This window comes from Mastigoproctus giganteus, chromosome 9 (genome assembly GCF_048544385.1).
Source record: "Mastigoproctus giganteus isolate SK-2022 chromosome 9, ASM4854438v1, whole genome shotgun sequence".
NCBI classification, from domain to species: Eukaryota; Metazoa; Arthropoda; class Arachnida; order Uropygi; family Thelyphonidae; genus Mastigoproctus; species Mastigoproctus giganteus.
Window position 1 is genome coordinate 88,199,949 of NC_143583.1, and position 26,749 is coordinate 88,226,697.

At 37.8% G+C, this 26,749-nt stretch overlaps 1 protein-coding gene across 2 annotated transcripts in view; it reads right to left on the bottom strand.

Annotated features, from left to right (window-relative positions):
- Window positions 1-26,749, bottom strand: part of E(Pc) (Enhancer of Polycomb) — a 378,489-nt gene that overhangs the window by 222,871 nt on the left and 128,869 nt on the right. For both annotated transcript variants that reach the window (XM_090381895.1, XM_090381894.1), the window contains exons 4-5: window positions 23,947-24,042; window positions 3,089-3,196 (exon numbers count right to left, since the gene is read on the bottom strand). In XM_090381895.1, the coding sequence (XP_090238021.1) occupies window positions 3,089-3,196; window positions 23,947-24,042 (204 nt within the window). The remainder of the gene's footprint in view (window positions 1-3,088; window positions 3,197-23,946; window positions 24,043-26,749) is intronic.

Consider the following 26,749-nt stretch of genomic DNA (forward strand, 5'->3'; position numbering starts at 1 on the left):
TAGATTTCAGATGCTTGATTTTTTTTTTTTTTTTGGGTGGAGTTCTATTAAGTTTTCTAGATATTTTTGAATTTTAAAAGGAAATATATGCTAGCCAGTTCCTGAACAGAGTGAAATACATGATGCATTGGAGCTTCTGTTTCAGCAGCACTGTATGGGTTAGAGCCTTTTATCTCACAAAAATTCACATTAGGATCATTATATCCTGCAGATTTTGAGTTCATTTTGCTCCCTTTGGCCCTAGAAAGATGACTTTCTTCTCAGATTACTGGCCTGGCTATGGGGGGGCAGGATCAGTGCTGCAAGGTGACTAAGTGGCTCGGTTATAACTACTTAAAAAAAAAAAAACTTCCTCTGTGTACCTCTGCCTACTTCTTGTAGTGCAAGGAGCTACTCTAGATAATGAAATAAGACAACTGAATTTTGAATAAAAAAGAACTTACAGGACTTGCAAAAGCTCTATAAAAATCACTTTTAAACCTGTATCATACTAATAATCACTTGGCACTGGGGATAGGTGAGACAATCAAGAATGTGGATCTGAAGAGTAAACCACAGAAAGCCATTTACTGGAGTATATTGTCCTAACAATAAATTTTGAGGAGGCCATGTTGGTCATGTCAATTTTATGAATGCAAAAAAGGGTATAAAGGTGGTGTGCAAACAAAGACAAAAACTAAGCCAAAGAAATACAGAACAAAGAACGCATAATCTCTTAAACACAAATCACAAACCATGTTTTATCTTGAAAGTGAGCTACACTTAATGAAATCTAACTCGATAACACACCACTGCTGTTAAATGGCTCTTAAACTTTTACATAAACACTTCCAATGTCAGTATGATTATGCTCCATCTACTACATCAACACAAAGTGGCTGGAGTCAATTAATATAAAAAAAAGCTGCAATTAAGTTAATTCATAGCAAGGCTTTAAGTCTCAGAAATTCTATTAACAGAAGAATCAGCTAAAGCTTCAAAATATGTAGAAGACTTATAACCATTTTTAAAATTTACAAACATATCAAGCCTTATGGTTATAAAAGGAGGAAGTTTCATAACATATTTATGAAGCTTTTAGCTGATCCTCTTATTAATTCTGATCAGTTCTGATTTTAAAAGCTTATCTTAAATTAGATAACTTCGTTTAAATTGGCTTAGCTGCATTAAAGGATTAGGGCTTACCTCATGCTGTTGATTATTTCTAGTGTCACTAATTATAAAAAACCCAGCTTTATTTTAAAATTACTTCTGAATTACTCATTCAGCTTTCCTCTTAATATATTTATTGATAATGTCCAATAGTTTAGACAGTTCCAGTAACCTTTAATGTATCTAACTTAGCACAATGGAATGAGGTGCTCTAATAAGGATTTGAAAAAAAAAAAAAAAACACATTTAATTAGATCTAGCATATGATAATTTTCATCATCTGCTAAAGGTACCCATAATAATACAACATAAGCACCAGAATATTTAAGTATGCAGACTACTAGCCTGCCCCAACTGTCAATGAGTAGTGCATAACACAATGCCATATGATACCAGCAATATAAGATGAAAACCTGATGAAAGGAATACCTATTCCAAAAAAGCTTGTAAATTATAACATTTTAGGCAATTTTTACTTTTGGATTGTTTTTAAATTATATAGCTTTTTTCACACTACTTTTATTCTGTAGCAGCCTGAAATAAAGTTTGTCATTTTTCAAGTTTTGAAAAATTTGAATAAAACATAGGATGTCCAAAAATATTAATTAGGCTAATATTTGACTTGTATAAAAGACAAAAGGCCACCATCATCAAGTTAAACGGAGAATTGACAGAAACATCAAAAATAGGAAGAGGAGTGAGGCAAGGATGCCAGCTTCCCCGAGGTTTATTTAATATGTTTGTAGAATTAATAGTGAAAGAAGCATTTGATGGTAAAAAGTTAGGTATAAAAGGTGGAAGAATGCTTAGCACAATCAAGTTTGCAGATAATCAGGTAATCCTTGTAGGTAGCCCAAGAATGTTATCCAACATGCTAAAAGAGTTAACTAAGAAAGTGAAGAAATATGGAATGAAGATTAACACTAATAAAATGAAGATTATGAGGATAAGTAAAAAGCCAAAACAATTTCACATTGAAACTGATGATGAAAAAATAGAACAGGTAACAAAATTCAAATATCTAGGACAGATTATAACACAAGATGAATCTTGCCACAGTGAAATCAGTTCAAGAATGGCAATGGCAAAACAAGCATTTAGAGGTAAAATCTCTTTACTAAGCCAAAGAAATACGTCACTAGATCTAAGAAAAAGAATTATGAAAACATACATTTGGTCAATTGCACTGTATTCAGCAGGGACACGGACATTAAACAAAACCAACTTGAAAAAACTAGGTGTTTGAAATGTGGTGCTGGAGGAGAATGGAAAAGATTAGCTGGACAGAAAAAATGAATAATATGGTTTTACAACGTGTAGGAGAAGAAAGAGAATTGCTAAGAAGAATCAGAAGACAGCGGCTACAATGGATCAGACACATCATGAGGCACTGAAGGATGTTCCTGGATGTGCTGAAAGGCAAAATTCCAGGCAAAAGAAAAGAAAAGACCAAGAAACACCATTGTAAATACAATTCTGAAGGAAACTGGGCTTTGGAACTATAACAAGTGAAACACCTAGCACAAGACCGTGAGAATGGAGACAGCTCATCAAAGGGGCAAACCAGTCGAAAGACTGATACACTGAAGAAGAAGATTTGAAGTTTGATCCTACTTGGTAAAAGCCTGTTCTCCAGCACTCATGGTCATCCAATAGTAGAAAGGAAAGTTACAAAATAATACTCGTAATGATACATGTTACTAGGGCTAACATAATAATCCTCCTCAGCCAATTAAAAATTCTAACCCATCAAACAGATCTCTGATTTTATTCTCTATTACTACTCACAGTCAAAAATGGTAAACGGTGCATTTCTTAAAACTCAATCATCACTAATAACAGTAAATAAAGTACTAAATGCCATTTCACTGATAATAATAAAAAAATAAATAAATAAAAAAAAATTTTTTTCAATGACATGGGGGAAACTACTTACTTTCCTTGTTTGCATTTTTTCTGTCCTTCGGCGAAAGGCTACATAAGGGTTATTATTTGTAGAACCATCACGCTTCTCAGTTTTTACTTGTGGAATTAATGGATGTTGCTAGAGAATTAAAAATACCAAATTTAACCCCAAGCTTTATTTTTTAAATAGCAATGCTTAGATTGTCAAATTAATTATCAAAGTATCATCAACAATTCTGATGAACTGCAAGAAACCTCATCAGTGACATTTATAACTGGATTATCTGGGGTTACAAACTTTCTGCATCCATTGTATATTATTATACAATTATATATATAATATTGGTGTGTAGATACACCATTAATTGTATCGCATATTGTGGCTGCTTTCACAACGAGATACCAAGTATTGCACTACTTTTAATAATGCTTCTCTAGTAAAGAAGACTACTGTTATTTATTCTCAGTGGATACCACCACCTAGACATTTTTAATTTTAGCAGTCTCAGAATGTGTATGAATTGCAGTCTCAACCAATAGGTCACGGGAACTGAGTCTTCTCACCATTTTGGGTGAGCCCGCCACATTTTCTAAACATTTCTGTATAAGAAATGGTGAAAAGTGCTAATAAATTTGTCCGAAAGAGAATGCAAAATAAGGAATGATGGGCATTCCTCTTGTTCTCTGTCCTTACGCAACCTTTTTGTCTTTATATTGAGAATTATTAATATGTATAATTAACCACTCTTTTACCACATGGAGTTTTTAATATATATTTTATTAATCATAGCCTAAATCAATATATACAATAGTGTGAAGTGTCAGGTATCTTGCCGATACCCATCATCAGACCATGCTGTTTGCGAATAGAGACAAAAAAAGGTGAAGGTTACTAATTAGATTTACATTGAACAGTTCTAAATTACAATCATAATTTTTAACAAAGGATCAGTTATAAGATGTATTAACAATTGGTCATTTCTAATTTTCAATAATAATGGCAGTGAGTAGATAAATAATTCTAAGTTATAATAACAAATTGAGCATCTCTAAGATTACAGTTACAACATAAAGGAGCAATTCTATGTTACTATTACACAATTAAATGAGCAGAACTTGGTTACACTGAGCAATTTTTAAGCTAATTTACTTTTAGCCTTTTTTTACAAGATGATTTAAGACAAACAAAACAAATCTTACCTGCTGGCTGCCCTCAGACCTGAAAGAAATGGGAAAGAGGATCAGCCAGCAGTGCCTTATATAGGCCAGTGATTCTTATAATTAGCCAATAGAAATAGTGTTAGGTTATTCTAGATCCAGGGAGCTTGAAAGTTGACCTTTGACCATCCGTTATGGCATGCAGACTGGTTCTGGGGGTCTGGAAGGGGTTGTGTGCGATTTGCACCTCTGGATGCCTTATTTTTCTTTCCTGGGTCCTTATTTCTTCACTTACTTTCTCATTGAAGAGATGAAAATACTGTGAGTGAGTTGAACTCAACCCCCTGTTTTGTATTGATTGCTGAAGATCCAAATAATTTGATAAGAAATGCTTCTTTGAATTTTCTTCTGGAAATAATACTTGTGTTATGGAAGTTCCAAGTGTCCCCACACTGGAAGGCATAGAGAGCTGTATCAGACCGACTGATTCTGCCATACTCTATATCTTTTTTGTGCTCTTTTATTCTGTAGGATTTCCCTATATACAGTCGAACTTCCCTATAACAAATTCGATAAATCTGGCAAAAAAATTCATTATAGAGAAATTTTGTTATACAAGAGAATATCTTTTTATTAGAAATTATCTAATTAGAAAATGAAAATGAATCTACATTTATTTTTAATGTATTTTATTTCAAAAACATACTTATTTAAATTACGTTTACACAATTTTCGCCGGTAAATAACACAAATTAAAAAAATCTGTAATTTTCGTTTGCACAGTACAATTAAAAAATTGTCTGATTCTCAAAGAAAACCTCACATTTGTTCAGAGCATTAAAAACATTATCAGGAACATTTTCACAAAACAGTAGACCCATACGAACCGTTTTAAAAGCGTTAATCATTTCTTCGCGAGTTGGCTTTTCTACAGGTTGTTCTGATGCGTCTCTTCAGCATCATCGTTAATTTTTTCGTGATCATGGTCGCATCTAACACTGTTCAGCAGTATTTCAACTTCATTTGGATGTTCTGCTGTGACCTACATAAACATAACTATCCATTCTTATTTCATTTTTGATGTTTCCAGACGATTCTAATAATGCCCAAAAGTTTTTCAGTTGTGAAAGGGGCAGTTCATCTTGTTCGTCCAGTCGTTGATTGACTTCTGTATTCAATGCAAATCCCGCTTTCGAAAAACAATTTTGAATAGTATATTCAGTGACATAGTTTGTCCAAACTTTTGCGAGTTCAGAGATGCAATCTCTAAGGTTAATTGTAACCTCCAAGTTTCTATTTTCTGATAATGCATTGACAATCTTCATTATTATTCTCTTTTGATAATGAAATTTAAAATTTTTAATAATGCCTTGGTCCACTGGCTGGAGTTTTGACGTTACGTTTGGTGGTAAAAACAACTTCGCACTTTTTAGTTTGGCAGAAATATTGGCAGGATGTGCCGGACAGTTGTCAGTTACCAACACGATTATCCTTTTTTTCTTAGTTATACGCTTGTCTAGTTTTAATATCTATTCTTAAAAAATATCACTTGTCATCCATGCTTTTTTATTAAAGGTGTAGTCAACTTCCAAAGATTTTGTGCCTCTAAAACATCTTGGGTTTTTTGATATTCCGACGACTAAAAGTCTTAATTTTTCACTTCTTGTCATATTTGCTCCAACTAGCACAGTGATTCTTTCTTTGCTTTGTTTTCCACCAAAACATTTATCATCCTTAAAAGCAAGTGTTCTGTTTGGTAAACATTTAAATAAAAAACCCTTTTCGTCAGCATTAGAAACATCCTTACGCTCATATTCTTCCAAAATCTTCTTTAAGGTATTGTTCCTCCAACTGTTGCAATCTTCGCTTACATTAACACTTTCTCCACAAATAACCTTTTCCACAATTCTGTGGCACTTCTTAAATTTATCTAGCCACCCAGTGCTTGCATTAAATTCTGTATGTCCAAGGGACTGTGCAAATTTCAGAGCTTGTTGCTTAATGATTAGGCCCGATATTGGGATATTCTTTTCACGTATCATTTGCACCCATTTTAGAACAGCTTTATCAACATCTTCGTATATACACAACTTAATTCGCTTCTTGTCTGCTCCTCCTTAAATTACATTTAAATTTGATTCTTGATTTTTTTAAAATCGTAGATAAACTGCTTGCAGATATGCCATATTTCTCCGCAACATCTTTTTTCTTAAAACCCTGGTCAATATTATAACAATCTTTGCTTTATCATTAATACTTAAACACTTTCTCTTCGACATTGTTTTCGCAATTGTAAAAATTACTGGACTGCGGCTCTTGCCGATACATACACCACAAACTTTGCTGCGCTGGCCATACAGTGAATTGTTAATACAGGTACCACCTACTCAATGGCGTTCGCTTGCCAATTCAACAGTATCACTCACTTTGAAGAAATATACGACTTTGTGAATTTCTTTTATTCTGCTTTCATTCATATATACACAAAAGAAAATTTATGATTAACGTATGCTGTATGTTACTTTTCAGAAAAAAAAAACAAAAAAAAAAAACAAGAGCATATAGCCTATGTGATTGATGACGAATGAAAAATTCATGAAAACCATCTACTGGGGATCCAGTTAGACGAGAACGGACATGTCTGCCAGGGGCAAAGGTTGATGACGTTGTAGAGCGAATATCATCTTTTAAGGGCACAAAAGGTGATATAGTTGTACACGTTGGCACTAATAATATTAAGAGTAGGAGACCGGCAGAATTACTTAACAAGTACAGGTCACTGTTGAACAAAAGCCGAGAATTAGGGTTGAATTTGAAAGTGTCTGCAATTCTGCCCAGACACGATAGCAGGGAGTATATGATGAGAGCCTTGTCGATCAATTCGGCCCTGGAAAGATTGTGCAAGGCTCAAGGGGTAGAATTTTTTTCAGCCTGGACTGTACTTGTTAACAGGAGAGATTGCTTCTACAGGGATGGGATACACTTAAATAGAAAGGGTGCAAGAATATTTGCTGATGCTATCGAGGCAGTGTTAGGTGGGTCGGAAAACTGCTAGCTTGGGGGGGAGACAAAGACCAATAGATTGACAGTAGCCACTGGCAGAGGTGAAAGAGATTCTTGCACTGCTTCTATTAGAATGAGCAAAAGCCTGAAAAACAAGATGCATGATATTTCAGAAACTGCTGGGAGCCATTGCGGTACAAGTAAACACATGGGTTGTGTTAGGGTAGCTAAGAATAGAAACAGGTGCAGGTATACTTGCACGTACACCAATGCTAGGAGTTTAGTAAATAAATTTTATGAATTTGAGGTATTGCTCAAAACATCAAAGGCAGATATTGTTGGGATATCAGAGACGTGGTGTCACACAGATATAAGGGATGCAGAACTGGAATTTGGGGAGTGCAACGTCTACAGAAAGGATAGACAGGATAGGAAGGGGGGGAGGGGTTATGCTATTAGTTAAGAAACACATAAAAACCAAGGAAGTGAAGCCAGTCGACATCGCTGGACAGTGCAGTGTGGAGTCAGTTTGGTGTGACATAAGCATTGGGAGATCAAAATTGAGAGTAGGAGTGTGCTATAGGCCTAATGACTCTGATGAGTATAATAAGAAACTGTACAGGGAAATAGAGTGGGCCAGTAAATCAGAGTCTTATAATGGGAGATTTTAATTTCTCAGATATTGACTGGAATTTGGGGGCTGGTCACTCACACATTAGCAGGGCTTTTGTGGATTTATTGGATGATTGTTTTCTACATCAGCATGTTCGGGAGGCAACTAGAGGGAGTAATACTCTTGATTTGATTATCAGCAGTGATTCTTCATGCATTAAGAATCTGCAGATAAATGAACCACTAGGTGGCAGTGATCACAGTGTGCTGAAGTGGGATTTACTCAAAGAGGTAACTACCATTAGGGGTAAAGGGAAGGGCTATTGGTTCCGTAAAGGCGACTACGATGGACTGAGACAGTATTTAAATTCTATACAGTGGGACCAACTGATGATGTTACCAACAGCAAATTCAAAATGGGAAGCATTCAAAGAACTTATCTTGGAAGCTACTAGGCTTTACATACCAACTAAGAAATACTGTTCAAGGTTTAGGCCAAAATGGATGTCAGATGAACTAATGAGGCATATGGCAGAGAAGAAAAATGAATGGGATACTTACAAATTAACACATGACACAGAAGCCTATGATAGATACAAGTTGATATGCAACCAAGTTACAAAGGAGGTTAGGCAGGCGAAGGCAGATTACGAGAAATCCTTGGCAAGGGATGCAAAGAAAAACAGCAAAGAGTTCTTTACTTATGCAAACTCTAGAAGGAAGGGGATGAATCAGATTGGTCCACTTGATATTGATGGGTCAACTGTTGATGATCCTGCTCAGGTAGCTAACAAACTAAATGAATATTTTGCATCGACATTCACACAGGAGGAGTTATTCAGCGAGGGGAATGCCAGAGGTGTATTCAACTCTAGCAGTAAGCTACAGAATCTTGAAATAACTGGGAGTAAAGTGGAGGAGAAACTGTTGAAGATACACACAAGAAAGGCACCCGGGGTGGAAGGGATCTATCCAGTTATATTAAAGGAGGCAGCAAAGGAAGTAAGCAAACCCTTAGCCATAATTATGAGAGCTTCCTTGGACTCAGGGGAGGTACCCATAGACTGGAGATGTGCAAATGTGACCCCAATTCACAAAGGAGGATCAAAGGCTGACACAAGTAATTATAGACCTGTGAGCTTAACTTCTGTTCCAGGAAAATTAATGGAGGCACTGGTTAAAGAAGCACTGCAGGATCATTTAGACAAGACTTCAGTTATAGCTGGGACACAGCATGGTTTTGTTAAGGGGAAGTCTTGCCTGACCAATTTGATTGGATACTATGATGCAGTCACAAAAGAACTGGATGCAAGGAATAGCTTTGATATTATATACTTGGATCTTAGAAAGGCTTTTGATACTGTTGCACATGGAAGACTGCTACACAAATTGGAGCAGTGTAACATTGGAGGCAAATTGCTGCTATGGATAAAGGGGTGGTTGAGGGGGAGAAGACAGAGAGTGGTAATCAATGGACACTGCTCATCGTGGACTAATGTTATTAGTGGAGTCCCTCAGGGCTCAGTGTTGGGTCCATTATTGTTTTCTGTATTTATAAATGATATTGATGATGGTATATCAAGCTTAATGTCCAAGTTTGCAGACGATACAAAGGTTGGCAGGGTTGTCAAGGACACTACTGACATTATGCTGCTGCAACAGGATCTGGAAAGGTTGAGCAGATGGGCTGAGAGGTGGCAAATGAAGTTTAACATTGACAAATGTAAAGTACTATACATGGGAAACAACAACCCCAGAGCAACGTATCAACTCTGTGGTACTACACTGACAGTGGTAGAGAATGAAAGGGACTTGGGGGTGGTTGTGAAGGCAGATATGAAGTTCTCTGAGCAGTGCAGACGGGCTGCAAGAGTAGCTCATGGAGTATTGTCAATGATATACAGGAATTTTTCCAGCAGGGATAAGGAGGTGATTATTCCCTTGTATAAGGCAATGGTCAGGATACACCTAGAGTACTGTATACAGGTCTGGAGGCATCATTTCAAGAACGATGTAGAGCTGCTGGAACGAGTACAAAGAAGGGCAACGAGATTAGTGAATGGAACAAAGGGGTGCTCTTACGAAGAAAGGCTTAAGTTTTGCAAATTACAGTGTCTGGAGACTAGGCACCAGCGAGGTGATCTGATAGAGATGTATAAAGCCTTGAATGGTTTGAGCATGCTCAATGCTGATGGGATTCTTCCTCTAGCTCAGAATAATCACCTGAGAGGGCATAAATTCAAATTGAGAAAGACAGATGTAGGATAGACGTGCGGAAATTTGCCTTTAGCCAGAGGGTGGTTGGTTGGTGGAACAGACTTACAAGGGATGGCCCTTGTAGTGGAGGTTGATAGCCTAAATAAGTTTAAGGCTCAGCTGGACAGGTATTTTGAACGAACAGAGGGGTGAAGTGGAAGTGGTTTTTTTTTTTTTTTTTGGCTGATGCTGCATAAGCTTGCTTTCTTGCATCAAATGCCTCTACTAATGCTAATGCTAATCATATAACGATTGACATGAAGGTCACGTGGTACAGTTGAGGTGAGAAGCGAATGTCACTCAGTAGGCATCATAAAAACCGACTATGGTAGCATTCTATGTATTGCTGTCGCAGCATGCTAAAGGTTTACCGCAGCGAATTTCGCTTTCCCCTGAGCCAACATCAATTTACAAATCTACCCTATTTACTGTAAAGTTTACGACCACTTTTAAGAAAACCCATTTGGTTTAATAACTGTAACAAAAATGAAATAAAGACCCTCCTACGGGCGTCAATGGCCACAAGTGTTCACTAAAAGGATGATTATTTAATTCCAGATGCTAATGCGCAATTTCGGAAGGAAGGAGGGAGTATATTTGAGTGGCTGTTTAGCAGTAAATGCTTGAAAATCTTCAAAAATGCTTTTACTAATTTTTTTAAAAATTCGTTATAGAGAGACTAACACTTCGTTATATGGGGTTAATTTTACATGTAATTTCGTTTCAAGGTGCAATGTTTTGCGAAAAAATTCGTAATATAGAGAAATTCGTTAAAGAGAAGTTCGTAATGAAGTTCCACTGTATATACTTGCACACCCACAATCTATCTTATAGATTGGACCTCTGGGTTGTTGGGGTTGTTGGACTGTTGTTTTATGGAGGCTGAACTTTTGTAAAGGTGAATATACCAAATTTCTTGGCTTCTTTTGCTATTCTGGTGCTAATTGATGGTATGTACAGTATACATATGGAGGTTCTTCTTTTGTCGATGTTAGGTTGGGGTTGTTTGATGGACTTGGAGGTGTCTACGATGACTTTTTTGATGACGTGCATCGGATATCCGTTCTTTATGGCAAGCCTAGTTATTGTCTGTAGTTCATTTTGTATGTTATCTTCTTTGCAAATTCTGTAGGCTCTTCTGATGAAAGACTTTAGAACGCCTATTTTAGTGGAGAAAGGATGACAGGATTTATAGTTTAGTATGGTGCCGGTATCTGTGGGGTTTCTGAAAACTTCCATGTGTAGTTCTTTGGGTTTTCTTGAAAAAAGGATGTCCAGGAAAGGAAGTTGGCATTGTTCTTTATTTCCATTTTGAAACTGATTGTTTGTTGTTTGTTATTTGGTTTTTTAGGAGCATTAGCAACTAAGGCCATATTGCTCCGAGGATATGCGGTGGTCATTCCCTGACCTTTCCGCATCATCCGTATTTGATGGTGACGGGCTCGAACCCCGGTCTAAATCAAGAAGCGTATGCTACGCACTGCTGCTCCTTCCCACCTGGCTACGGAGGCGCCTGAAACTGATTGTAGAATCATTCATCTACTCAGTGCCATTATTACTGAAAATTAGAAATGACCAATTGTTAATACATCTTATAACTGATCCTTTGTTAAAAATTATGATCGTAATTTTGAACTTCTCAATGTAAATCTAATTAGTAACCTTCACCTTTTTTATCTCTATTTCCAAACAGCACGGTCTGATGATGGGTATTGGCAAGATAACCGAAACATCACACTATTGTACATATTAGTTTAGGCTATGCTTAATAAAATATATATTAAAAACTCAACATGGTAAAAGAATGGTTAATTATGCATGTTAATAATTCTTAATGGATAATAACCACGTAACATCCTTCCCCAACTACATTAGAACTTTTTGTCTTTGTTCCATCTTATGCAATTTCATGGTTAGCAATGGTGACAGTACTAGATGAGCACCGTCAGAGTCCATGGTTAGCTCCTTTTTGCCCTGGGGGTTAACTTTCCCTCCCAGGTTTCTGGCCCCGCCACAGGGAGGCAGGAGTAGTGCCGCAAGAAGGCCAAGCAGTTAGAAGGGTTACTTGTTAGTAGAGAATGCAATATACAGTAAACGCCCGCTATTTGCGGGGGTTACATTCCTGAGAAATGCCACGAATACCGAAAACGCAAATACTGAGTTATGGTTGAAATAAATGCTTGCTTACTATTCTGAAAGGCAGCAAGCTATGAAAGGAATGTCCAAACCTAATTTGACAGTAATATGGAAATTGAGAAAAAAAAAAAAGGCTGGATAACAATGGACTTATTTATTGATTGGTTTGTCAACTATTTTTTTCCTGCTATCCAATGTTATTGCGAATGAAATAATTTCAAACCCAAGGCATCTTTGCTACTGTACAATTCTCCAGACGTTCCTTCAAACCCTGGCTCACTTCAAACATGTATTCCTGTCACAGTGATGCTTCTCTCGCCAAACACAAGTTTGTTGCTAACCAGTGGACCGGAGCATTACAGCAGCATTTAAAGCCTACTATCTCAGATGCACTTTTAGTTAACTACTTGACGCTAACGATGGTCAACAACAGTTGAACATAGATTCTGGAAAAATTGCAACATTATAAAAGCAATTAGCAATATCAACGAGGCTTGGGATGAACTGACAGATCACTGTCTTAATGGTGTTTGGCAAAAAGTGTGGCCCAATGTTATTAAAAAATGTGATGGAGAAGAATGTGGAATTACTGCAATTAGCACAGAAGTTGTTCAAATGGCACAGGCAATAGGCTTTAAAGAAGTCAACGTAGCTGATATTCAGGATTTATTGAACAACTATGGTGAGCACTAATGAATGAGGTACTGGTATTGTTATTTCTGGTGAAAGGGCTATATTGCACCTATCAACGAAATAAAGGTCAGAAATGGTGACTGTAAGAACAGTCAGAGATGATCATATAGCTGTATCCATTTTAGGAAGCAGAATAATTCTGGCAGATCTGCAACATTGCCTATGGTATGATATCACAAAGTATTAAAGGTTCTTCACGACTTCGTAGAAAACTGAATGAGGCTTTTCGGGCATGAGTGTACAATCAATGAGAATTTGCTTGATTGTGAGAAGAGAGTTGCAGTGCGTACACTTCGGGGGATCATTTCCTGTAAGAAGGTAAAGATGGAATGGGTGAGGTGACTATGACCGATTCATACTCTAGATAGGATGACTTCTCCCTTTCTTTTTACATGGAAATTGGAAGCCCATAACTGTGGTTCAGATTTTATTTGAAGGAGCTTGTTATTCAGTTGAGCTTGCCAGAGAAGTGTCCATTGTTCCTTACATATATTTCTTATATAGCATCTGTAGGCAATATATGAAATGTAAGAATCTAGTGATGCTATGTTGGATGAATGTTTGGCTGCAAAATCCACTCTTTTATTTCCTGATATCCCAGTGTGGCCTGGGATCCAGCAAAAGATGACTACTTGCTGGTGATCATGGATCATCTGATGCTTTTGAAAGATGCTTTTGTGAGGAGGAATTTTGCAAGGCTAAAAGTGCACTCTGCGAGTCTGTATACATATTACACTTTTTTGGATGGACAGATGAATATTTTCTAAGGCAAGCTTAATGGCACAAAGTTCAGCTGTATAACTTCTGCATTCAGTGGGAAGTGAAACAGAGATGGCATTATACGGAGAGATGGCTGCAGCACCTCCTACTCCACTATCAGACTTTGATATGGCAGTGTATACTTTGGTAAAATGGGGATAATTTTGTGTGTGGGCAGTATGGAGTAGCTGTATATTGATATTTGCAAGCAAATGTGGGCAGTACGGAGTAGCTGTATATTGATATTTGCAAGCAAATGTTTTCCTCCAATTTAAGAAACAGCTGTCACAGGATGGTTTAATAGACCATGGAGGATGTTGTTGTTGTTGTTATTTGGTTTTTAGGAGCATTAGCAACTAAGGCCATATTGCTCCGAGGATATGCGGTGGTCATTCCTCTGACCTTTCTGCATCCTCCGTATTTGGTGGTCACGGGCTCGAACCCCAGTCTAATCAAGAAGTGTGTGCTACGCACTGCTGCTCCTGCCCACCTGGCTATGGAGGCGCCCCATGGAGGCTGTGAACTGTTTGAATCTTAGAAGACTTTATCAAGATGTACATTCCAAGTTGGTGATAATGCCTACAATGTGATGCCAATAGGCTGAACTGTGGATCATTAGGTATTGGCCTAAATGGGGTGAGTAGGTAGACTTTAAATTTCAGCCACACAGTTTAGAAGTAACATCTTTCTCCTGAGGCTGAGGGGAGGTTCATGAGCTTCAATATAAATACTTGGTACTGGCGATGTTCTATAAGTGCTTATAGCAATCCTGGGGGCAGAATGTTGAATAGGGGCAAGCATGCTTTCCCTAGCAGAATCAACCACCAGTGCACAATTATCAAGCCAAGATCTGATTAGAACCTTATACAAATGAAGTAGGGTGTAACAATCTGCACCCCATGATGTAAAGAGATAACTCTTAGTAAGTTCATTTTTTTTCTGGCAAGCAGTTCGTATATGTTTGATGCATTCTGAGAAGTTCAATTTATTATCAAAAAATCACGCCGAGGAGATGAACGCTATTCACAACAGTGATAGATTGATTTCTTAAGTGTATTTCCAGATCTGGATGCATCTTTCATTTGTTACAGCAATGAATGACACTTGATTTCTGATAAGATAATCGATAACCATTTTGTGCCATCCATAGCTCAATATTATTAATTGAGGTTCACAGTTGCCTCTCAACAAAGCTGATGTTTTGAGAACTGCAAGAGACAGTTAGATCATCTGATTTATTGTTATTGCAAATAAGGCTGCACTTAGAACAGAGCCCTGAGGGACTTCTTATTCTTGTATATATGTTTTGGAAAGGACCTGCCGATAGTGAACTTGAAAGGTCCTCTGCTGTAGGAAATAAGGTAAGTGGCCTCTCAGGTCAAGGGAATGAACATCTCTCAGAACACCAAAACACCAGTTGGCATTCTGGTATTCTGAGAAATGTTCATTCAAAAGGCCTTCTCTATGTTGAAACATGCCATAACGAGATGCTTATTTTGGATAAATGCATTCCTGATGTTTGTTTCTGCTTTAATCATGAGATCCAGGGATGATCGGTTTTTTCTGAAACCAAATTGATTACTGGAGATAATATTTTGGGAATCGAGGTACAACGTTAATTGATGGTGTATTATTTTTTCTAGGGTTTTACTTAAGCAGCTGGTGAGAGAAATGGGGCTATAATTATTAGGAACAGAGATCTTTCCCTGGTTTGGGTACTGCCAGTACAAAAGAGTGACACCAGGACCTGGGGAATGAATGTTTCATGAAGATGCGATTGTAGAAGGTCAGCAGTGAAGATAGTGATTTATTGTCTAGGTGTTGTAGCATTATGTAGTATATTTCATTTGGGCCAGCAGCACTGTTTTTTGCGATGGATAGAGCCTCTTGAAGTTCTACCATAGTGAATGATAGTTGCATAGTTGATTGTATGGTAGAGACAATATGGTTCTGAAATTCAGATGGGATTTTTCGGCAAAGGTTTAATCTTTTGAAATGATGGTTCATATGCTGTTGATTCAGATAACTGCGAAAATGTTTTCACGGTTATCTGAAAATATGGAATGTGTTTACAAGGGAATGGTGAGTCTATGAGTATGGCTACCCCTCCACGAGTATTAGTGGTAGCAGGTCTGTCTTGCCGAAAGAGAGTATAATTTTTTATTGAGGGAGACAACTGAGGTGTTAAATATGTTTCTTGTAAGCAGATTGCAATTGGAGTATGGTGCATAATTATCTCGTGCATGTTGTCAATATTGCTGCGAAAGCCTCTGCAGTTCCATTGGATGATGTTTTTCATTGTTTAGATTTAAATGGAGAAGCTGTGTCTGTCTACTTTTTTGGACGTCTGTTTCAAGCGGTCAATTTTCATTTTATCTCTCTGAAAAACAGGTCTGGCATCTATTTCGTCTTCTGGGTGGATTTCCAGAATGGTTTCCTTTTCTTCTTGACTGCAATTCTCATTTGTGTCCATAAGGGAAGAATCAGCATGCTGTTTGTTAACAGGATTAGAGTTTGAATAAGTCTTACGTTAGTTGTATGAGAAACAGGTGGTATCGTGACTGGAATGTTACTGGATCTATTTGAAGTCTGTTGCTTTGAGGACTGAGGTATGGAACAGAGTAAAGTTCAAGCCCATTCAGAAATAGAGATGCTTGGTGGAATTTATGTATCAGTCTGATCTGATATTGTATGAAATCTTTTAGCAGCATCGGCATATATATGTCTTGATGTCTGTTGCTGTAACTGTTTTCTTGCTTCAGAAAATGGGACATTTTTTTCTATCTTGTACTTCTGGATTTTCTTTTCATATTTCCACTGGTCACATGTTTTAGAAAAGGCTGGGTGGTTGCCTATACAATTAGGACAGAGTGAAGAGTGCGATTTACAATCAGCTTGGTAATGCTCCTTCGAACCACAGTTAGGGCATACAGCATCACCCTGACAGACTGTTTGGGAATGTCCAAATTTCTGACATTTATAACAACTATTGAATTTGGAATACAGGGGTGAATGAGGCAGTTCAAATACCCAGCTTTCACTGATGAAGGTAGGTTTGGCGAACTAAATGTCAGTATGATGCTACGAATTGAGATAAGTTCACCAACTTTGTTGTTTGTTTGTTATTTGGTTTTTAGGAGCATTAGCAACTAAGGCCATATTGCTCCGGGAATATGCGGTGGTCATTCCCTGACCTTTCCGCATCCTCTGTATTTGGTGGTGACGGGATCGAACCCCGGTCTAATCAAGAAGCATGTGTTACACACTGCTGCTCCTTCCCACTTGGCTACGGAGGCGCCACCAACTTTCTTCAGCATAATTCTCTTTGCTCATATGACCTTCTGATCTTGCAATTCATTGACAATATCCTCCTCTTAGACATTCATTAGTTCCATTCAGAGATGACACCTTGACTGGAATTCTACTGAATGTGGCGAGCTTGAGAAGGGACTCAAGGTGTTTGGAGCTGGTGGGAGTAGGTCACCAGATTTACACCATTCTCAGGGAACCCACTACATTTTCCAGACATTTCTGTATGAGAAATGTCGATAGGTTGCCTATGGCCTGATTTGCTAATGAATGCAGGATCAGGACACTTGGATGTTCTATTCAGGATGCATCCATCTTCAGTCCCTTTCGGTTGGTTTTGTCATCATCGGATAGGTCAAAATCCATTGAATTTGGATTTGCTGCCTGAATCAGGGGAAAGTTGTCAAAATCCATGTTTTGCTCTTTTTGGTCCTGGGACCAAAAAGAGCAAAACATGGATTTTTGTGACCATTTTTGACCCAGGTTTTCCGCCCCACCACAAGGAGGCAGCAGCAGTACCACAATGTGACCAACAGGTCACCTTGTGGTAAATAAATTTTCAGAATTTTCTCTTTATTCCTAATTTTTAAGCTTCACAAACTTGTTACTCCGTATCTCACTTGTGCAATTTGTATGTGCCATATTCATGAGGCACCTCCGTAGCCAGGTGAGCAGGAGCGGCAGTGCGTAGCACATGCTTTTTGATTAGACCGGGGTTCGAGCCCGTGACCACTGCATATCCCCGGAGCAATATGGCCTTAGTTGCTAATGCTCCTAAAAAAAAAAAAAAAAAAAAAACATTCACAAGCCATATCCGTCGGTATTGATTGCTTACTTTTTTTTTTTTTTTTTTTACTGTTTTAAATTTTACAATCTGGGAAAAAAAAAAAAAAAATATATACATATATATATATATATATATACACACACATATATATAAGCGAAAAAATAATTACATAGTCAGATGTTACATAACTCGTGCTTACGTAAGTCGGGGACTCACTGTACCGTTTTACTCGACTTATGTAAATTTTTTTTCACTTTTATATATATATATATATATATATATATATATATATATATATATATACAGGCTGTCTCAAAAATATTGGTACAAACGTTTAGGGGAGGTAGGTAACATCTAAAGGAATGTGAATCGCATAGGAACCCATAACCGGAAGCATCACGGGAAAGTAGTATCAGAGGCACAAGAAGCAGAAATGACACAAGACAGTAATTAGTGGCAAACATTTATTTGACATAATATTAACAATGGAGTAAGAGATGGATGCATTTCATGATGTTACAACAGATGCTCAAAGGTTCCACCATGAGATGTGATGCATGCGTCACACCAACGCAGCATGGAATGGCGGACACGGTCGAACACACATGGAGTTTCTTTGACAGTGGCAGCAGCTCAGACGAGTCTTGCCACGAGATCCATTTCCATCTCCACAGGCGATTCATACATGATAGATTTGACTGCCCCCCCCCCCCCCACAGAAAGAAATCAAGGCTCGATAAATCAGGTGAGCATGGGGGTCAGGCAACAGGTCCACCACGGCCAAAACGCCTGTTCAAATGGTCACGAACACACCTTCCATAATGGGCAGACGCCCCATCATGTTGAAACCAAATGTTGCGTCTCAAATTTGCTGGGACATCGTCAAGTAACCCTGGTAGAACTTGTTCAAAAAAGATCCGATATTTAGCCAAGTTCATGTGGGATGGTAACAGGTATGGGCCGACTAAGCAGTCACCGACCATACCTGCCCACACATTTATTGCGAAGCGTTGTGCCGCATGGGAGCACACACCGTGTGGGTTGTCGTGAGCCCACACATTCACATTAACACACACGTGGGCATTGTGCTGATTGAATAAGCCTTCCCGAGTGAAATAAGCCTCATCCGTGAACAAAACATAGGCTGGAAAATTCAAGTCTTGAACACTTTCTTGGAGAAACCACTGCGCAAAACCCACACGTGCAGGATGATCTTGGGGGAGCAGTAACTGAAACGAGAAACTACTAAGGCAGAGGCAACAGCACGTGTGCTGGTAGTAGGATTATTCTGGACGGCATTCAACACACTTTCTTCCATGGCGGGAGTTCGCGTCGAACGTGGTCTACTCCTCTGAACTACTCCTATTTCCCCCTACTCCAACGTAGAGATGGGGGAAAGCGCTGGTGCCGTATGACCCTAAAAATACACTACTCCTGTTACCTCTAAATGACCCATAATCGCACAAATTTTGATGCACACATGCAAACAAACAGTGGTCCGGTACATGTTTGTCTGGGAAGCGTTCTCCATAAATTCATAGAGCGGCTTGTCCATTGCCCTCTGCTAATCCATACACTAGGTGCATGTCTGCCAGCTCAGAGTTCGTATATCCGATGCACGCTCTTCATGCGGTGACTACCACGCCGTCTACCGATTTACGGTGACGTTTCCGGTTATGGGTTCCTATGCGATTCACATTCCTTTAGATGTTACCTACCTCCTCTAAACGTTTGTACCGATATTTCTGAGACACCCTGTATCTGTATATATATATATATTTTTTTTTTTGTATATATATATACAAAGGGTACTAGGAAAGTTTTGCAATATGACGCAACAATGAATCGCAGGAAGCTGCTTGTTGCTGCATATTGAGACATGTTCATACATGCATAGTAGCCGCCGCGCCAAGTCGATGGACTCAGTTATTCATTAGTAGTGAGAGTGTAAAGTGCTTGCGATGGCATCGTGGTCACGAAATGAGATAAGGACAGTTTTGCGGTATAATTTCGTGCGTGGTTTAACCATAGACCAGTGCTTAGAAGAAATGACTCTTGCACTAGATGATGATTGTCCACATCGTACAATGATATTCAGGTGGTATAGAGAATTCCAAAGGGGAAATTTCACTCTGGAGGATTCTGAGAGGCCGGGAAGGCCACGAACGTCAGTTACGGAGGAAAACGTTACTGCAGTGAGGAAAATGCTTGACGAAAACAGGCGAGTGACCTACCAACAGATAGAGGATACTTTGGGCCTAAATGCACCAGCAATTCGTTCGATTCTGCAAGATCATTTGCACGTGAAGAAACTTTGTTCTCTCTGGGTGCCGCATCAACTGACTGAAGAGCAGATGACACGACGTGTGACTTGGTGCCGGGAGATGTTAAAAAGGTTTGATAAGGGACAATCTCGGTATGTGAACATCGTGACAGGTTATGAGACTTGGCTGTACTATTACAATCTGCCGACCAAGGCTCAAAACAAAGTTTGGGTCTTTGATGATGACGACACACCTATAATTGTCAGAAAATCCCGATCTGTAAAGAAGAAAATGATAGCTGTATTTTTCAAATCGAGTGGAATTGTGGAACGTGTCGTTTTGGACACGCAGAAGACAGTCACAGCTAAGTGGTATACTGAACAATGCCTGCCTAAAGTCATTGGATCTATGAAGAACCTGCGGCCAAAGTCAAGAATGGACACCTGGTACCTCCATCACGATAATGCTCCAGCTCACCGCGCCAAAGCCTGCACCGAATATTTGACCACGACGGGACTGAAACTTCTCGAGCACCCTCCCTACAGTCCAGACCTTGCTCCCTGCGACTTTGCACTGTTCCCGCATGTGAAAATGAAGCTAAAAGGGAGGCGGTTTTCCAGTGATGAGGACCTTCTATGGGCTTGGGACAACGAATGTGCTTTACTCCCTAGTGAAACTTCGCAGAACTGGTTTAAAGATTGGTTTCGGAGGATGGAGAGGTGTATTGAATGTAGAGGAAATTACTTTAAAAAAATTAAATAAACAAAGCTGTATTGCAAAACTTTCCTAGTACCCTTTGTATATATATATATATTTTTTTTGGATTATAAAATTTAAAACAGTAAAAAAAAAAAAAAAAGAAAAAAAGTTACATAACTCGGGCTTACGTAAGTCGGGGACTCACTGTACCGTTTTACTTGACTTCTGTAAAGTTCTTTTATACTGTACAGTATAAAAGAGAAAAGGGGTTACATTCCTGAGAAATGCTGCAAATACCGAAAACGTGAATACTGAGTTATGGCTCAAGGGTTCTGTTCCAAAGTATGAAATATGTAAGGAAAAAATTTAGTCTAAAATTTTGTCTATGTACGTATTATATGTACCTTCATAATATGACTATGTACATAGTGAAATACAAGCATAAGGCATCGAAATGAAAATAAGAAACAATTTAATAAATGTAATATTTATTAGAAATTTCAAACCAGCGAGCGCCTTTGCTAGCTAAAAAACTTATCCTGCCAGTGCCATCACCAGTTTTGCTAAAGTGTTGATAAAAGCGTTTGGCCTTTTCACGAGTGATGAGTGAACTTAAGGGAATTTTTTTTTGAGTTTGGTCTTCTATCCACAGATTTAAAGCTTTTTCCATTAATATAACATCACAAGTTACAGAGCAAATTTTTGAAGCAGATATTGCATTTTCATGGACACTACGGCGTATTTTTTCTTCCGATTTCTTGATTGATCGTACCATTGACTCATTGATTTTATAATGTTTTGCCACTGATGAGACACTGTCACCATTAGAAATTTTGTCTAATAACTCAATTTTACTCGCTAATGTCATCACCTTCTTTGATCTTTTCACATTTCCCTTTTTATTCGTAGCCATATTTTTGTAGGGATTAGAAAAGAACTTGTCCACAATAAAGTCACTTTCTTTTAACTGTTAACACACTCGAAAAAGTCTGTTTACACTAACACACTGCAAAACGGTAGATTTTTCACTTTTGTAAGCATATCAATTTATAAATTGATAAATTTATTCAATTTATAAGCATTTAAAAGCAAACGACGAAACCTTTCATGACAAGCGCATAACACATACTAAACAAGGATTAGCGGGAAATATCCACGCTTGCGATTTTGTCACCCCTCTCCCCACACCCACTGAGGGCTGTTTTGACCGGAAAAGATGATTTTAGCCACACCCATGTTTTTTCATGGCAGAAAATGTTCACATTTTTTTAGGTTTCATTTTATATTAAATCAGCAACCGCAAATAGCGGGAGTTTACTGTATTTCTTAATATGATATATGATTTTCATTTTTAAAAAAATTATTTCGAACAATGTGTACCTCTTTTTTGAAGTGTAGGAATATCCATATTCCGAATGTGGTATTGCTACTTCCAATAATGAAGTTTCTTCTAACAAACTAAAGTTCTGGAACACATCCACTTTGTTAACTGAGGTATTACTGTATATATGTTTTGAAGGTTGTTTCAAATAATGTGTCCATTAATGTTAAAACTGTCTTGAAATATTCCAATACGTGTTGCCTTCTCTTATCTATGTTTTGAACAAATAATAAACACGGTTTTAATAGATGGCAGAATAAAAGTCACTTTGAAAATCAAAGGAGATCACAATTATTACACTCAGGAATCCAAATCCAGTAGCTCAGTAATTGAATGAACTGATAAATACTGGATATTATTGCATCAAAAAGAAATAATAAAATAATAAATAAATACGTAAAAAATAAAATAAGTGTTTTTTAACTATATTTTTTAATTATAATTTCTTTTTAAAACAAATATTTCTCTTTGGCAATGAGCAAACAAGTCAAAATAAGTATAGGTTAATATTTAAAATCATTTAATCACTTGGCTTAGTAATGCCCTAACCTCTCTGACCAGAAGATCGCCCTACCTTTATTTAGTTTTTACCGATGAATCAGCTCTGTTCACAATTACTAAGAATGACAATTTCATCTGATCTGATCACTTTCCTCTGACAGATACTTTTTAAGCTATAGGTACATGGACTGGACTTTGTTAAATCAGTTTCCGAGCAATGCTGATTGAATCCTCGTCCAAAACTTTGAATAAATTGATATTAACATTAATTATCTGTACTTTAAACCTTTATTCTGCAATTTCTGAGTTTGTTTCCATCAAATTCTTTACTTCTAATCGTAGTAACTTCCCTCACTGAATGTAAAACAAGCTAGCATATCTAAAACTCAAAACTAACTTCAGCTACTTTTCCCTTCTCTTCCTTTAGACACTGTGTTAAGAAAGTTATGAAATCTCAACACTCTCAATATCTTCGCTCAGTACAGGCTGAACTTATTCAAAATTTCGATTCTAGACCTTTATGGTGCTATCTCAAACATATATTGACATCTCCCAGAATTCCTATATTAACTAACAATTCAAATATCTCAACAAACTCTCCTCTTGGTATTGCTAATTTTTTTTGCTATCCATTTCTTGAAACTTTGTTATCCCAAACAGCAACTTTCTATTCCCTTTTGTCACTTTGAATCTAATACCAACAGCTATTCTGGCAGATTAGTCCTCACTACTAATGATGTCCAGTTAGCCATTCTTTGTCCTAAAGATTTCACTACCTCTGGTCCTGATACCCTCTGGGCTCTTTCTTCAAGAAGAGTAGTTCCTCTCTAGCACCAGTTCATACAAAACCCTTCAATTATTGTCTTCTGCATGGTAACCTTTGGTAACAACCAAAGAGGCCTATATTATCCCAATAAAAATCAAGCGATGAAGCTAAGCCTAGACTGTTTATCTACTACTATACTGAATACAATTGTGAAAATTTTTGAACTTTTACTTTATAAATATCTTAGTTTCTACCTTCACCCTTCTAAAATCAGATTTTAGCCTTGCAGTCTCTCATCCTCATTCAGTAGTCAACAATGGAACAATACATGGTGATAGTGCCACAATATCAACATCACATGCTTGAAAGTCCCCTTCCACCCTAAATATAGATTTGTTATTATAATGCATTCTTGTATACAGGAACAAAACTAGACTTTTTAGATCCTACACTTTAAACAGAAAAGTTTAATAAGAGCAACAAAATAATAAATCTGAGAACTAAAATCTCTCAAAATAAGATATGCATTTTAAGTGATAAAAACCGAATGTGAAGATATACCTACCGTTTTTAATCTTTTGTTTAACCAGTAATCATAAACTGCAATTATGAGGTCGTCATCTTCTTTAAGAAGTAATTTTGCTTCTTTCAAGGTTATCACCTGAAAAGAGATCAAATGATGTATATGTCAATATTATTTTATGACTACAGTTAGGCCCCTCTACAGTTTTAAAAATAACATAGGGAGGAAGAGTAAGTTCCCAATTTAAAAGTACCCATCAACTTTTGTAATATAACTGAGCTACTAGAACCCCTTAGAAAAAGTTTAGGAACGGAGGAGAGACAAAAGCATTAACTAGATGGCACTTTTTATTTCTAATGAAATTTATGTAAAGGATCAGCCAAATTCATAAATATTTACTCACCATGCAATACTCCCATCAAGATTTATCATATAATTCAGGAATAAAGCCTTAATTTCCCCTACAATAATGTGGGGGAAATTACTGATGACTTGGATCTCTCTGTGTTCTCTAGTATTTGCATAGATAAGTATAAGCATCCTTCTACAGAGAAATTATTATCAATAAGGGTCAAAAGATTCAGAAGTTAGGCTTTTGTTATGACAGAGGGGGGGAAAAATGTCCAGACAACCTGCATCCATCCTACTCTTCCCACTACCAGAACATACTAATCCATCTGATCCTTTGAACAGCCTGTGAAATCTATTGGGAAAAACCACTATTTCTTTTTTTTCAATAGATTCTTGTACACAGAATTTGTGTATATATTTGTTTCTGTTGTTTTTTTTAGGAAATGAGATACATTCCATTGCAATGTGGAAATTCTACAGTCATTAAATTTTTCATTCCCACTCAGTGCTTTATAAACATCAGATTTCCAAAAATACCTAGTTCCAAGCTCTGTATTCCATACCTTAGTAGTTTCACCTCACATGGATACTCCTTTCAAAAAAACTCTCTAACTTTATTTAAATGAGGACAAAGCCCGAAAACAATATTAAAAATGTTGTCTCACCTTTGGTCTCACTTGTTGCTGTTTGTTTGTTTGTTATTTGGTTTTTAGGAGCATTAGCAACTACGGCCATATTGCTCCGGGAATATGCGGTGGTCATTCCCTGACCTTTCCGCATCCTCCGTATTTGGTGGTGACGGGCTCGAACCCCGGTCTAATCAAGAAGAGTGTGCTACGCACTGCTGCTCCTTTCCACCTGGCTACAGAGGCGGCCTTGTTGCTGTTATTTGGTTTTTAGGAGCATTAGCAACTAAGGCCATATTGCTCCAGGGATATGCGGTGGTCATTCCCTGACCTTTCTGCATCCTCCATATTTGGTGGTCACAGGCTGGAACCCCGGTCTAATCAAGAAGCGTGTGCTACGCACTGCTGCTAGTGCCCACCTGGCTAAGGAGGCGCCATCTCACTTGTAAAACAGAACTATAACCTCGGTTTCACTAGTACGATGGTACAGTAAATTATTCATAAGATACTGATTTCCTGACCAACTGATAACACTGCATTCCAACTTTCTTTCTTTTTTTTTTTTTTATGAAAACCCCAAACACAAGAGGTATTAGAACCTATAGTACTTAGTATCGTGCTTGGGTTTGAGGTTCAGAAGACGAAAGAAGATATTTGCTGACATTAGACTTGAACTTCTGTGAATTAGTAATTTCAGGAAATACGTATGAAGGAAGGTTGTTCCAGAAAACGGCGGTTGAATGAATAAATGAGGAAGAAGAAAATGGTTCTGTGAGTTAGAAGTTGGACAGTAAATGGACTTAACTGGTGGCAGCAAGTGTTCGGACTGTTTTGAAAGAGAGAGCAGGAATTATAGAAGACAATTCAGAAGAACAGTGCCCATGAAAGTATCTGTAGAAAAGGCATGCAGCAGAAACAGTACATCTATAAGACAGAGATGTGGAGAGACTCTGTAGAGAGAGGAGTCATTGATTAACCTAACTGTCCTCTTCTGAATGGAATCTATAAGTCTGAGAGAGGTTTTGGGAGCATCTCCCCCCCCCAGATGGGGGAGATGTAACATTCCATGGTAAGGCAGATTTGCAATTTGTACAGAGTGAACAGCTGTTTGGAAGAAAAGTAACGCCGAGAGCAAAAGAGAAAATCCAAGTTTTTTAGATGCAGAGGAAGCAATATTTGTAATGTGCTTGTGACAAGAGAGAATAGAAGTCAGGGTGATCGCCAAAAGAGATATATCATCTTGCCTAGAAATGGGAGTGTCACCAAAGATAAGCATAGGGGCAGAAAATTCCTTTTTGCGAGATATAAGACAAGACAGTTTTAGAAGGATTGAAATCAACTAAGGAGATCGGCATTTAAGGATTTGGTAGCGGATATTCGAGAAGCTGAAGCTGATTGAGCAGGGCAAGGTTTCTCAAACTGGAAAGTAGAATACAATGTGCTGTCATCGACAAAACTATGGATAGGATTTCCAGTCAATGGAAGAAGGTCATTAATATACAAGAGGAAAAGAGTGGGGGAAAGAACTGAACCTTGGGGGGACACCAGCATTAGTGAAGAAGTTAGAAGACAGAGAGCCATCTACCATCACCCTTAGTGAGCAATCAGAGAGAAAACTGGATAACCAATTACAAAAAACAGTTGGGAAACCGTAAGATGGAAACTTGTTTAGAAGACTTTTATGCCAAACATGATCACAAGCCATTGAGATGCCAAGAGCAACTGCTTGTGATTCACTGAACCTTTCCATTGAATTAGTCCATAAATGGGTAACATAAGCCAGAATATCATCGGTGGATCGACACTTACGGAATCCATACTGGCGATCGTTGATCAGACGGAAGGTTTCTAGGTAGTTTAAAAGTTGG